This window comes from Psittacula echo, assembly GCF_963264785.1.
Source record: "Psittacula echo genome assembly, chromosome: 2".
NCBI classification, from domain to species: Eukaryota; Metazoa; Chordata; class Aves; order Psittaciformes; family Psittacidae; genus Psittacula; species Psittacula echo.
The window spans coordinates 111,358,917-111,373,313 of record NC_137737.1 but is presented as its reverse complement, the minus strand read 5'-3'; the positions used below and the strand labels follow the sequence as shown (position 1 = coordinate 111,373,313).

Here is a 14,397-nt window from a genome sequence, read left to right as displayed (position 1 = left end):
CGGATCTTTGTCCTATGCCGCCGCTCATCCAGCAGAGGGAGCGCGTGTTGAACCTAACCAGCTCATTCCTACAGCCCTCATAAGCCCATAAACGGTGGCAGGAAAGAACAGCAACACAGGGACGAGGCAAAGACAGACAGAAAGACCCTGAAGAAAATAAGCACCTTAAACACCAGGGCAGCATCAACAAAAATGGTATCTGTGTCAGTCTTGATTTCCACAGGGGAATTAAGGAGGAGACTCACATAAGCCACAGAAGATTCACAACTAGGAACACAACTAGGACAATCAGCAAGCTGAAACTTCTCATCCTATATGCACTTGGTAACATAACATCTCTAGAAATTATGATTTCAATGAAAAGTGCTTCTGAGACATCAGACTTATCCCCCTCCTCTTTTCACAGAATCACAGCTGTGCAGATTGACAGATACTCAGGTCACCAGTTCAAAGCAGAGTCAACAGCTAATTCACACAAAGTTATACTGGGCTTTGCCTGTTTGAGTCTCCAAAACCTGCATGGAGAGGTTTCACAACCTACCTAGGCAACCCTGTTGCAGTGCTTATCCTTCCAGTGATTTCCACCAACAACCCCCCCCCGCCCTTTCCTGGGATAGCCTGAAGTTCTACCAACCTCCACCTGCACATTGTCCTCTTCCTATTCTCTTCCCTTCTATCTTAACATGTATGAAAGTCCTGTAAGACTTGTGTAAGTTTCTGCTAATGTATTTGTAAATAGCATTCAGTGTACCACAGAAAAGAAAGAATCCACTGATAGGGAAGAGAAAGCTTGTATGTTTTAACACTATTGCTAAAAAGACAACATTTTAAACACATCACAGTTAACTTGTGGAAAGCAGAGAATTGGAAATTGCATATTTTACATATGCAAATATACAAACCTGACTTTTTCTTTGTGACATTTAGCCAATGCTTTGCAGAGACTCGGATCAGGGCAGAGATCAAGAGGAGACTGACCCTTCTTGTTACGAATGCTGAGGTCAGCTCCGTTGGCTGCCAGGAAGCAGGCAATAGATGCTGCACTCTTCTTCTCTGCTCCCTGAGTGCCAAGTCCCATTATTAACTGGAAAAAAACAAATATGCAAGCAATTTGAGAGACACTCTTAACAGTTAGGAATAGTCTGGCTAAAGGAAAACTACTTAACATGCACACATGAACATATACACACACACACGCATAAATCTGTAAGCCCAAGGAGGAGTCTCTAGCACTAAAATCAAAGCAATCACGTGGTTGCTTAGTACTGAGTCCATTATACTAAAGTTGCCTTTAAAGAACTAAAATTAAGCAAGGAATAGTCCAGCTACCGAAGCATTCAATCTCCTGCACACCTATACTCACTTGTGAAGCTGCTGTCCTTCTACATGAGCATTGTAAAGTCCCACTGGGTATACCAAGAATACACTTTTAAGTACACTGAAACTGCTGAATTCAGCTACAATCATCACACCTGGCCTGAAAACATAGTTGGGCAGAGAAACAAACGTGCACTTATTTTTAATCTAGTGAATAAAGCACCTGCCCCAGAAAGACTTGATTTCAGTTGCCTTCTCAGCCTGGAGGGGTTTAAATTCACATACCTGTCCTTCCATGCTAATAATGTAATGCTCCTTTGCCCCTTTATAACTACATTTCTTTATCAGTGTACTTATTACACACCATTCACAGGAACAGGCAGAAAAATGAAAACGCTCGCTACGATAGCCAAGCAAGGAGAGGATTCACCTACTCTGGAGCATAATGGGCCTGCTCACATCTTTTATGTTAAAGCTTAAGCAGATACAATGCATAAGTGTAATGGAGACTATATATAACATGAAACTCTTGGCACCCACTACGAATCTCTCAGCAAACTACATGAAACTATATTCAAAGGAACAGCTTTGGCACAGCTGGGACAGCTCCAATTCAGAGGGTTTTAAGTGCTGAATTCCAGAATTGTAAAGGCTTCGACACTAGGATAGAGGCAGGATTTTGTGTGCACCTCTTTCCCATTAATTGGTATCCGTGCTCAACTTGACTGATGCACATCTTTCTATGCCACTTTCAGTTTGTACAATCTATCCCTGCAGCTGGTCTTCTAAAAGCTGGGTATCAACTATTAATCCTAAAAATGAAGTAATATGGGCTTGATTAACAACCATTTAGTATTTAAATAACTAAATACGTTAGACAGAGCAACATAAAGGAACAGATCTAAATACCAGATACCTGTCACTGCAGCCTGAAAGGCTGCATATTTTGAAGTCTGAACTACGAAGAAAACAGTTTCCAAAATCTCTCTAGTTATTTCCCCCATACCTCAGAGATGACTTGTGAAGAAAAAGGCTTGGTTTGGGTCCATGTCTTGCAGCACATGAAGAATGTATTAAAAGTCTTTACCCTGCCTTGATAACTGCAAGATTATTCTTCTCAACATACAGCCACACAGTTCTTCAGTGAAGCAGGTTTTTTTAAACCTCAGTCTACACGCTTTTTTTTGGTTAGAAGTTCTTATATTAGTAAGTATTACTGAGGTGCTCCGAGACTCTTGAAGGTCACTTCATGAATTCAGATACTCATGGTCCTTTTGATGTACTCTTATGATCAGGTAAGAACAGTACAGCTTGTAAGACTTCATATGAGGAAAACCACTAAGTTATGGAGAGAAATTATTTTTTGGTGTGCAGATCACAGAACATTTTTGTTTATAAATTCAGCCCATTTTTCTGCACCTCAGTTTACAGCACTGGCTGAAATGAAGCAGAGATTTTATCCAGCTTTAGTTCAGGTACCTTGAACCATGTCAGTAATCCAGCCTAGGCAGCGCAAGGCTCAGTGAAGGCCTATTTGCCCTGAGGTTGGTAGAGTGGCCATTTTTTTTAAGGCATGTTTATACCAAACAATTTGCTATAGTCCTTTCTTATTTGCTGGGGCAAGAGTTCTCTTGCCCTCCATACTTGCACCTTATGGGCTCCAAGCTGTCCCTGAATGAAACCACTACTGTGTCTTCAAGAGGAAAATTAACTCCAATCATTTCCTTCACTTGGAGTGGATATACATGATGCCAAGACTGGCTCCTCCATCTCTAACAGTCATCAATGTTATTCAAGAAAATCTTGAGTCCTAAAGACTCAACACTGCATCCCATGACACTTCTCTGGTAGTCTACAATATTTCAGGAGCGCAGAACAAAAAAAACCCAACAAGCGATGCACAAAACAAACCATTATGTCTTAGTGCCTAGTATGGCTGCAACCCTCCCCTGGAGGGTGCTAGCCTTGACAGGCACCAATGCAAGTCAGCAGGTCTCACTAATAAGATGGGAAACAGAGAAATCTGTTTATGAAATGCAGAATCAGGGAAAAAGAATTTATCTCCCGTTCACTCATTTCACAGTTAAATACATGCACATAAAGTGTTTTGACCACCTCTCAGAGTCCATTTCAGATCATGAAAATAACTGAGTTGTAATCGCTCTCCTCCTCTCACTTAAAAGGACACAAATGTGTTCTTATGTATGCCAGCCATATTTTAAATCTCTTTTCGAAGCTTATTCCAGTGTATTTCAGTGAGATGAAGTAACCTGTCTGAAAACATTTATTGTGCAGTGGAATTACTGGTTTGAACAAAGGCTTTTTAATAGGTGGTGGGTTTTTTGTTGTTTCTTTTTTTTTAACAAAATGCAAAAACCCACCCACAGTTAAAATTAGAAGAAAAATATTACAACACTGATAACTAATGATTCAGCAAATCTGATCATCTAATTTTTAAAGAAAAAGACACACATGTTGCTTGTTTTTCTCAATCCAAATCACTTCATAATTTTATTTCTTCTTTGCCTTTCAGCAAAACTATAAATTTCATCTTTTCATATGGGTTTCACACATACGAAAGTGGGCATTTCTTTCAAGGAAACATTTTGACCTTTATTACTTGGAGTTTCTTTGACTATTTCCTTATTACGGCACAATTTCTGAAATGAACTCTGTCAGAAAGATACGTAACAATGAACATATAAAGATTAGAATACCTTGTTCTAACAGAATAAACTTTCAGAAGGTTATAGAAGTAGCTAAATAATTAAAGCTACAAAGATACCATGCAATACATTGAATACCAGAAAATAATTTTAGTCTTATTCTGTACTGTAATACTGTTTATTTCTCTTTCCCAAAAAGCTACCTTTAATTTTTTGGCAGGCTGTTCACTATGGAAGAGAGATTTGTAGATATATTTTGAATTAAATAACCCTATTTTTCTTTAACAAAAATAATGACTACATGTGAAAAGCTACATATAACAATATGATTTCTCCCTACAACGCAGTTTAATTCAGACTGTCAGTGTAAACTTACGCTGCTGAAAACCAGTTCAACAGTACAGAACTAGACAAACTAGACAAATAAAGACAAATTTACAGAAAAAAGAAGGAATAAATAAATGCATTTTATTTACTGTGTTCTTTGATGGCTCCCAAGCAGTATCTACCTTGCCCACATCTTGCATGTCTTGGAGTTGGCGGAGCTGTGACAGGGTGTGGTGTCTCAGGGCTTCATGCAGGGGAGTATCCCCATCTTTATCCTGAATATCCAGCTTAGCACCTGCACGGACTAAAAGCTGAAAAGAGAAAGAAACCAGTTTAAAATTCCAAAAAAGGCTATTTATTCCTTTTAAAACAGTTTTCAGGAAACTATGGTTTAGGATGCTCCAGGAGGTCCTAAAGGGTTATTCTTTCATCTTGCTACAATTCACAGTTGAGTTTTTTAAAATTCATTTTCCATACCTTGAACTTAGCCTCAAATGATGCATTCATCTCTTTCAAATATCAAGCTTATTTCAGCAGAAAATGCTTGCCTGTGCCCTGAGTGCTACAAGAACTGCTATTTTAGAGGATTCTTCCTACAGTCCAAAACCTCCAATTCTCACAAGATAGCCTACAAACAATGTAATATATTACAGCAGGATATCAGAAACAGAAGAAAGGGGCAACACTTTGGATATATTTATATTCTTAACTATTAGGTTTCAATTACCTCAAAAAGCTACCATGCTAAACATAATTTACAGTATCCTCCCATTAAAAAAGTAGTTAAGCATGTACTTAGGTTTACCCTTATTCAGCACAAGACATAAAACCCAACATCATTATTAAATACTATCTTGGAACACTTTGGAAGGTAATGAACTGTAAGACTCATCTTTAATGCTAATTTTAGACATATGTTCCAGGTCACACGACATGAAAGCAAGTGTAAGGCTGCACAGGCCCTCCTATTCATATTCCCTCTGCATCCAGCCCTCCCATAATTCGATGCACCAGAACTTTCTTAAACACACTGTTAAACACAACAAATCACACATGCTGACAAGTAACAACTGCCCCTAAAAATCTAACTCCCTCACTGTTGCTATTCAGAAACCTGTGGATAGCAGCTGAGGTTTTAACTTTAGTTTTTGCTACCCTGCAAAATTCAGATCAGCAGTAGACACAAAAGGCATAGCCTAGAAACAGGAATACATGGAAGGGGAATCTCCCTCCTCAGAACCCATGTGCTTGCAAGGATCTCAGCCCCTCAGAATCAAAGAATCTTGGACTTTACAAAAGGCTAAAAGTAAAAAAGCTTAAAAGGAATTCAGAACTTATTTTTCAAGGAAATACTTGCCTGCAGTTGACTGCAGTTTACCATTTTTCCTAACCTTTTCTTCTACAAGTGAAAGCAAGGAAGCCAGCTAATAGTTGCAACAGTTTTCCCCCAACTTCTTACACTTTCTAGATGGACTTACTCTTGCCCAAATTTGCTTTCCTATATTCCTATCTTGTGTCTGCAGCTAGCTATTTACTGCTTAAAAGTTTCTTCTGGAAAAAAATCTGTGACAGAACTCTTTTCAGAGCAACCTGGAAATCCTTGGCTACTTGGAAATTCAATGCCCCTGTAGATGTTAAAAAAGGAAAATAAAATAAATAAAAAAATAAATGAAAAAAAAGCCAACCACCAGCCCTTGTCATGGCAGCAGGGCTTTTAGAAGAACCCTGCTACCTTTGACCATTATTCCACAGATGCCTGAGGGTACAACCCAGCCCTGGAAGGTATCCAATAGGAATTAATTTTGAAATACGGAGCCAACATGATCTTTGCATGGCTGCATGAGTTATTTTAGGACTTCTCAAAGTTAATCCACCACTGAAATATGGATACTTTACAGGGTCATTCACTTAAACATTCTCTGATATAGGCATGTTGGTCCAATACTAGTCTTTCTACATGCCTACCTTCCTGCTCATCTGCTACCTTAGTACTATATTCCTAGGTACTATGTTGGTTTCAGAAAGGGACAAGAGCTCACCAAATATAGCTGCCAAACACCTTGCAGGATGCAAGTGACACTAACTCTAGAAAACCATTCTTCTGGTAGCAAGCAGTTCCAGGTATAAGGCCATATCACATATTTCACTGTAATGCGATCATACCCATCAGCTCCTAGAGATGGAGAAACCTTACGGCAAAATATCACTAAACAGAACTGCAGATATAGGTTTGCATATGGAAGACAGTTCTCTGCAGGCCTGCATAAAAGACAGCTTTTAATATGACTATCACTCTACAATGACAAATTCAAAACAATTATACAGAGGGCCAAGGCCAGATTGATGGATTAACTCATAGGGAACATCATCTACAGCAGTGAGCACTCTCTCTGAACCCTAACAGCCCACGCTAGCAACCCAAACGCTGAGTCACATAGGTCCCTTATGGACAGAGCACACAAGCCAGAACAGGTAAGCTGTGCCAGACTCCAGCCTCCTGTGCCAGTAACACAGTTTTGTTGAGTTGGGAATATTAACTTTTGCAGCTGCGCAAGCAAAAAAACAAATAGCATTGCTTTCACATGTAAGGTACTTCTGTCACTGCTTACTGCTCTACCAAGCTAAGAACAGGGAGTTACACTCTCAGAAGACTGTAAAGTAGTTAAACTTGTGAAAAGATGTTTCACTAAGCTGCAATTTGCAAAAGCTATAAGCAAGAATAATTACTCAGACAGCAAGAGGCATCAAAAATGCTATTTGAAGGTCTCATTACAGGACCACAAGACTCAGATAAGTAACAGAGGATTCTCCCTTACTCAACAAGAAGGGATGCTGGAATTGGCAACTGTGTAAAGGAAACCATAATGAACATGAACAAAAACTCATCACTCCTGAAATGTCCTTCACATTGCTGGCTGACCTTCTGTGCAAGCTGACAGGTTTCTGAACTGGTGAAAATTAATCATATAAGCATTCAATGGCTACACGTTGTTACATGATTTTTTAAATGTTCATGAGCTACCCAAGTCTTAACAGCTACTATCAGTTTGAGTCAAGTACCATTAACCATATGGCTTATTGCAAGTAAGATGCTTACCCTAACAATTTGTGTATGCTGTCGTTCAACAGCAAGGTGCAGAGCAGTTTGCTGGTTAACATTCTGGATATCCAGGTTAGCATTGCCCTGAAAGATATTCAAAGCATTAAAGCATTATCATCCCAGCAATTCATCTACAGGCAAGGCACTGAGGCATTAGAGCACTGAATACAATCCTGAATGTGATTCCTAATTTGGAGATTTTGAGAGCAGAAGTGATCAAATACTTTTTAATTATTCACTGTACAGATGTTGATCTGTTGAATTAAACTGTTGATCTAGTATCAAATTCTTCAGCCCCTCTGCACCATTAGGCCACTGTAATGGTCTCAAAGGCAAGCTTGACCTTTACAGCTGACCACATGTCCTTTCCTGCCCCACTGCTTCTGCACTGTGATTGAAGCAAACTATTTTCACATCAGATGGTTAACTGAAGTGTGACATTTAAATCCTCCTGAGAAAAGAGTCCTACCTGATGCACCAAAAGTTCAGCCACTTCTACATGATTATTGAGAGCTGCCAGATGCAACGCAGTGTAACCATCATCTTTTTTCTCATCAACAATCCATGGTCGTGGTAACTTGGACAACAATACACGCATTGCACTGAAATAAAACATGCAGAGATGGACTAATTGCATCCATAATTTATTTGCTGAATGAGAACAGGACAACAATAAATCCATATTAATTCTCAGAACTACAAAGTAGTAGTAGCTAAAACGTTAGTATTTTTTCAAAAAGAGAACATGGGTGAAAAGCTATACTGACAGTTCCAAAGCATTTCATGCTCCAAAGCAAATTTCATGTTCAGTTCCTTCTACTTAAAGCATACAAACAAACCATACAACACAGAGTGTATGAATCAGATTTTTTTTTTTCCCAGAAGAATGTTATCTAACAGTGAAGATAACCTTAAAAAAAAAAAATTCACAAAAATTCTGCAACAGAGATGACAGAATTGTTTTGCCTCAAAATCCTTATAGCATCCTCTATTTAATAGACAAGTTCCACTACATTAGATTTCTTTAAAATCATCACTTTATAAACTGCTGCCATAGGCTTTAGCAGTTAAGATTTTTAATTTCTGAGATAAAAGTGGACTAAGACCTCTTAGACACAAACAAAATAAATGCTGAATCTGTTAAACAAGTATTAGTGGAATATTTTCATAACAGATAGAGACTATAATATACCATGGCAGTGTTTAGTACTTCACCACACTTCTGTACGTACTTACCAAGATGCCTACCAAAGGAAGGGGATTTATTATCTTAAACCTCAAATTCAAGGGTTGGAAAAAGCAACTTAATTACTAGACTACTCAAACAGACTAAAATCCGTGAAGTCCAAAGACTGCAGTGTTAAGGGTATTAATAACACAGCACGAGATAAACAAACGGCTCAATCTTGTGTTCTCTTAGAAACACACTTTTCTTAAGTACACATCTTTTGCAGTAGGTAAGTAACCAAACTTAATTCCCTTAGTCTTATCTTTATAAACAGCACATGCAGCTCCCTTATGACAGTTCCTCAGAGGCAAAAAGAAAACCAGAAACTGCTACAATCTTGTGCCAGGAAACCTCTTCTGCCATTTATCTTTCCCTATTGTCGAAGCAATATGTTATTTAGAGGAGAAACAGAGCTTCTTCACAAAATTCAAAAATCCATCTAATCCTAGCTAATGCAAGTGGAACCACCCAGTCACAGAATGCATTGCAAGGCAGATACTATTACTGAATTAAACAGTTCTTCATTAGCGACCTGATACTGAAAACATGGGATCTCAATAAACCTCAGAAATGCCATCATTATATAAGCCTCTCAGCTTTTACTTAAAACTATTCTCAAAAGACTGCAGTAAGATGACTGCACTATCAAGTAATAACTGAGCTCCTAACTCATTCCAATAATCAGTTACCTTGAACATTCGCACTGCATAAGTGCTATTCACTTCTAAATGATCTTTTAGAGTAAGCCAAGAAGTTTCCTATAAAACAAATCAAAAACTGTGGTTTTGGGGATAACTCACTCCAATCAGCCCTCCTGAAAAAGAGAAGCCAGAGTCCATGAGGGAGATCAGTCCATGAAGTACCAGTAAGAAAAATGCACTCCTTCCCACACACTGCTTGGATGCTATCCTAACAGACCCTGACATCTTTGTTCTCCTTCTACTGCACTCAGAATACAATGTAAATCCTCAGTTTTACACCATCCTGACAATTGCAGTACAACTGTTGCTTTTCTTCCCACATTCAGAGTGTCTGAAGCAACCACAACTAAGCAACTGCATCTTCAGGCCACAGGATCACACAGACCCACAGGAGACCCATGACCAACTATTACATGGAGCATTCACAGCCAGGCTGCTCTGGAGGTTTATCTCTCACAGGGAGGACATAAGCACTTGGCCAGGAACCGAATGCATTTTGCTCTCTGTGGCTTCTCTCAGTCCTTTTAGACTCCATCTAATCAGTTTTCCCGAGGTAAGCAAATAAGAAACAATTTTCAACCTCTTAGGATTTTGTGTTTTCCTGGCAGGACTAAGCTTCTCACTTCTTCACAGTCCAAATCACTTGTAACACAGCAAAATAAAACAACAGATTGTACATTGCTCATTGTGTGACACTGCTCAGCTTCTATTCATAACACCTTCTACAGCTCTGTCACATGCTAGGAAAAAAGACTAAAATATTTGGTGGGGGGAGCTGGGGACGACCACAACATTAATTTTTTGAGAGATTCACTTATGCAGGAGTTTCCAAAATTAAGGATGTAATTTAGTAAAACACAAAGTTACCAAAGCTTTATGAAATGTAGCAAAATAAATAAATATTAGTTCCATTGATAAATATAATATTTTGTAATCAAATGATGTATTTTCAAACTCTGGGTACAGGTACACATCAGGTTTACATCAGACCTGTTTCTAGCTGTCTTAGAGAGGGAGCAAGTCTGAAACACTGTGGTTCACAACGTATCTGGACTGTACCTGGGCAAACCACCATCAGCTTTTCAGAAAACTGGCTGATAAAGAGAACACACTACCAGCAACATAAGCCAGTCTACTTGCTACACTGGCTTCCCACAGGGTATCATGTAATGAAAGCTCTTCACCCACCAATCTCAGTGCTTCTAAAGACTCCATGAAGCTCTATAATATCTACTGTTGATCATCTAAGAAGCACAACAAAAATCACCCGAAAATTCATGACTGGCATAAGCAATATGACCGCTGTGAGCATCCAGTAAAATGTGGAGCTACAATAACCTACAAAAAAAAAAACCAGGCACGAGAAATGTTTTTTACAACTGCAAGTATAACTTGAGGAACGCTATGGGAAGCTACCAACACTCAAATCTCTAATTATAGTCAGCTTGTTTCCAAAGTAGCTCTAGTCACTAAACAAGGAACTGTCCTAACCAACTCAGATGATATTTTATATTCTTTTCTTCAGTAAGGAAATAAGGAAACCGCCAACATCACAGATAAATAAAGTAAAATTTAAAGTACATTCACACACTTTAACAGATGCATCGAGAAGCGAATATACTTCAGAAACATAATTGCTGCCATTTCTTCAACACCTCTCATCTTTGAAAGAGAAGTAGGAAATCAATTGACTTAGTATCTTGTATGCTACCAAAAAAAAAAATCACTAATCCTAATATTTGCAAGAGCTCTAGCCTTACTAGATCCTCTTTCAAATATTTTCCTACTTAGTTTGCTGTTAAATACCAGAAAAGTTTTCATCTTAAGTTCAACTGCCAAATATTTGGGTCCATCTTGCTTTCATATAAATGAGATGCCTGCTACATTTTTGGATGCTTTTAGAATGCATTGGTCCTACTGAAAAAAAAACGGAAAGACAAACAAAAGAAACAAACAGCTTCTATGTGTAATAGATTTTTACCTTCTCACAGTGAAGCATCAGGCGGCCAGTAGCTACCCCCACCCAGTTGCTTCTGCCTATCCAAGTAGGGACTACATATCTCTCTCTTTCAGACTGCACTAAATTACTGGAGAGCAGGATGAAGGATGGTTCCACAGACATAACACCTTAAAATTCTGCAAGATATTAATATGCAACAAATGACAAATAACTTCTATGTTGCTCAGTGCTGCATCTTCCTCCTCATCAGCTGAGAGGTAGTTTCTTTCAATGCACAAGATCCTGTTCCCTCACACTGCAGCCTTCCTTCGTACAGCTATTCTATTTTGCAGGATTTTCTAGAGCTGCTGCCAAAATTTTGACAGCTAAGTGGCTACCATTCAGAACAGTGCTCACTGGAACAGGAATATGTTGTATCGTAAGGAGTGATATTAGTGAATTAATGTTGCATGCCAATTACACTGTAATTCCTGATTCACTTTTCTACACAAAGTGTTAAAGAAGCCGCCACGTTGTACAGCTCCATTTTCAGGACTGCAACACAGATGTGGTCACGAAAACTTGGTTTCATTTTGTATACATTAAACCAGACCACAGACTTTCACTGTAACTGTACTGAAAAGACCAAGAAATTAGGAGGTCTAACGGTAGCCCTGACCCTGCAATCAGCTGAAGAACACGCTTCAGACTATCATCTCCAGTGTATCAAGTGTTACAGATTACATGGCTGAGTGGATGCAAAGATTATTGATAAATTAACATCACCACTATGCTAATTTAAAGGTTATTACTAAAGCATTACTAATGAAAAAAAAAAAAAAATTGTAACAGGCAAGCTTTGGCCTTTGTTTGTCTGCAGTATTTTCAGGTTAGCAGGAAGCTGATAAGACTTTGGGCCTTTTTGAGTTGGATGATCTTTTGCAAGTTCTGACATTTTCTAGATGTGACAATGAAGAAAAACTCCCGTGAAATTTCTGAGGAAATTGCCTGTAAGGTTTTGAAGCAGATGAGCAAGCTAGTTCTTCTTTCACAGGAGCTAAATACCTGCTCAGTGAAAAAGGTAACAAGAAAGCACTGTGGGTATAGGGTGCTGAGATCAAGATATCTGCTTCATTCCCAGACTCAGCTGTTGGTGGTACCACTGACTTATGAAGTCCACCATAACTTATATAATTCATCCCCACAAAATGACAGTCCAGGCTCCAGTAGTTATAAATGATTTGGTAGAAGGAACACCCACTTATACTATGTCACATTTGAGATGTAGAACAACAACAAATGCTGCTGGTGCATGCACCTTTAATTTGACCTCACCACACAGATATTCCTTTTTCTTTAAAAAAAAAAAAAAAAAAAAAAAAAAAAATCAGTTTTTTAGAGAGTCTGGAAGCACACCTTAACATATATAAGTTATATATTTAAATTATAAATAGTAGCAGAATGAGAGTTCAACAGCATGAATTTTATGTTTGCAACATAAAATGCATCACAGATCTGAACAACTAATCCATTTTTAGTCACACAGAGCAGTTGTTTCAACACCAGTTAACATTAGACATACCAAATGTTATGACCAGAAGTTTTAATATGGTATATTATTATCAACCTACATACAGAGTCTCTTTACTCACGCAGTATTTTACTCACAGAATTTTTACAGACTCTCATCAGCATTACCTAAGAATGCCACATACAATAATGTAGTTACTAGAAAAATCTTAAAGATAAAAGTACTTGCAAGCAGGATGAAACTAGCACCTTGTTGTATAGAGAAGATTCAATACTGAGCATCCTTCTCTGCTACTAACTGCAATTTGACTACAGAGTTACTTAAATGCGGAAGGCTGGGGGCTTGTGGGATGATGGTGGGGTGGTTTTGTTTCTATGGCCTTTTGGTTGGTTTTTGGGGTTTTGTTGGTTTTTTGTTTGGGCTTTGGTTGGTTTGTTTTTGGGAGAGGGGGTGTTTGCTTGGTTTTGTGGGGGTTTTTGTTTGTTTTTGAAGAACAGATACTTAAGCATAAAAAAAAAGGATCTACTTCATGATTGGCACGAGCACATTTAACTTTAATTGCTCCCAAAAGACACAATCCCACTTCTCCCTGCACAATTCCTGCATTACATTGTCCCTGCACTTCAGTTCCTGCATTATGTTGTCTCTACAGAGACATCACTTTCTACTGAGTGAAACAACCTGCCAGACTCTTGATTTGGCAAGTTTGCTTTCAGACAGATCAATGAGATAATCCAATTTAACCTGAGACTTTATGATCACTAGAAGTGATAGTTATACGGAAATGATGGAGCTACAGTTGTAGGGAGGGCAGACTGCCCTTTCCAGATACAAAGTCTTAGATCAGCATAAACTTATCAGGAATCGTATCTCCAGGGATTGCAATGATTCAGTGCACTTCCTACTACAAGTTTCTCTACTCCCCTGACTCTCTACTCCTTCTCCTCCCTCAGGTCAGCTTTCCACTGTCTCAGTAAGTCATGGTTTCTAAATATAAGATATTTAACAGCAGTCCTGGCTTGAAGCATTCCCCACTCTGCACCAACCCCACCACCACCCACTTATTCCCACCCCTGGCTCAGCTAAATCTGTTCACCTGTTTCCTCTTACATCCTCAAGCAGTTGAAGGAAAGATCAGATTTAGTGACAGCTTCCACTGCAATGTTTTCTGTTAAGGCTACACAGCCTGACATGTATTTTACAGCACCACAGAATCAAGACTACTATCACCTCTGTGCAACCAACCACTCTCCTATCCTCTCTCCTCTTCCCCAAAAGAAAAGTGATCCCAACACAGCACCTGAAGTGTCACCCCTTAGCGTTGGATTATTTTCACAGTGGTCCCAGAGAATAGTACTCTGAGCCTGCTCACTGTGAAGCCAGAGAAATATTTGTACCAACATAGTGCAAGAAGTAACACAGGAGCAGGACAGCACTATTTTTGGCAACGATATGATCTGAAGTGCACGTCAGTACACAACTTCAAGCCAAATCAGTTCCCTGATCTGGATCACTCCACACTCACTGTGCAGTACAGGGAGTTAACACTGGAAGAATGAAGAAGGAAGTACATCCCTCAGGAACAAGT

The 14,397-nt window shown here is 38.9% G+C and overlaps 1 protein-coding gene across 4 annotated transcripts in view; it reads right to left on the bottom strand.

The window, feature by feature from the left end:
- MIB1 (MIB E3 ubiquitin protein ligase 1) overlaps positions 1-14,397 on the bottom strand; it is a 70,545-nt gene that overhangs the window by 10,042 nt on the left and 46,106 nt on the right. For 3 of the 4 annotated variants that reach the window (XM_080611337.1, XM_080611338.1, XM_080611340.1), the window contains exons 13-16: positions 7,880-8,012; positions 7,408-7,494; positions 4,460-4,621; positions 903-1,084 (exon numbers count right to left, since the gene is read on the bottom strand). In XM_080611337.1, the coding sequence (XP_080467463.1) occupies positions 903-1,084; positions 4,460-4,621; positions 7,408-7,494; positions 7,880-8,012 (564 nt within the window). The remainder of the gene's footprint in view (positions 1-902; positions 1,085-4,459; positions 4,622-7,407; positions 7,495-7,879; positions 8,013-14,397) is intronic. The other variant, XM_080611339.1, reaches the window with a different exon arrangement.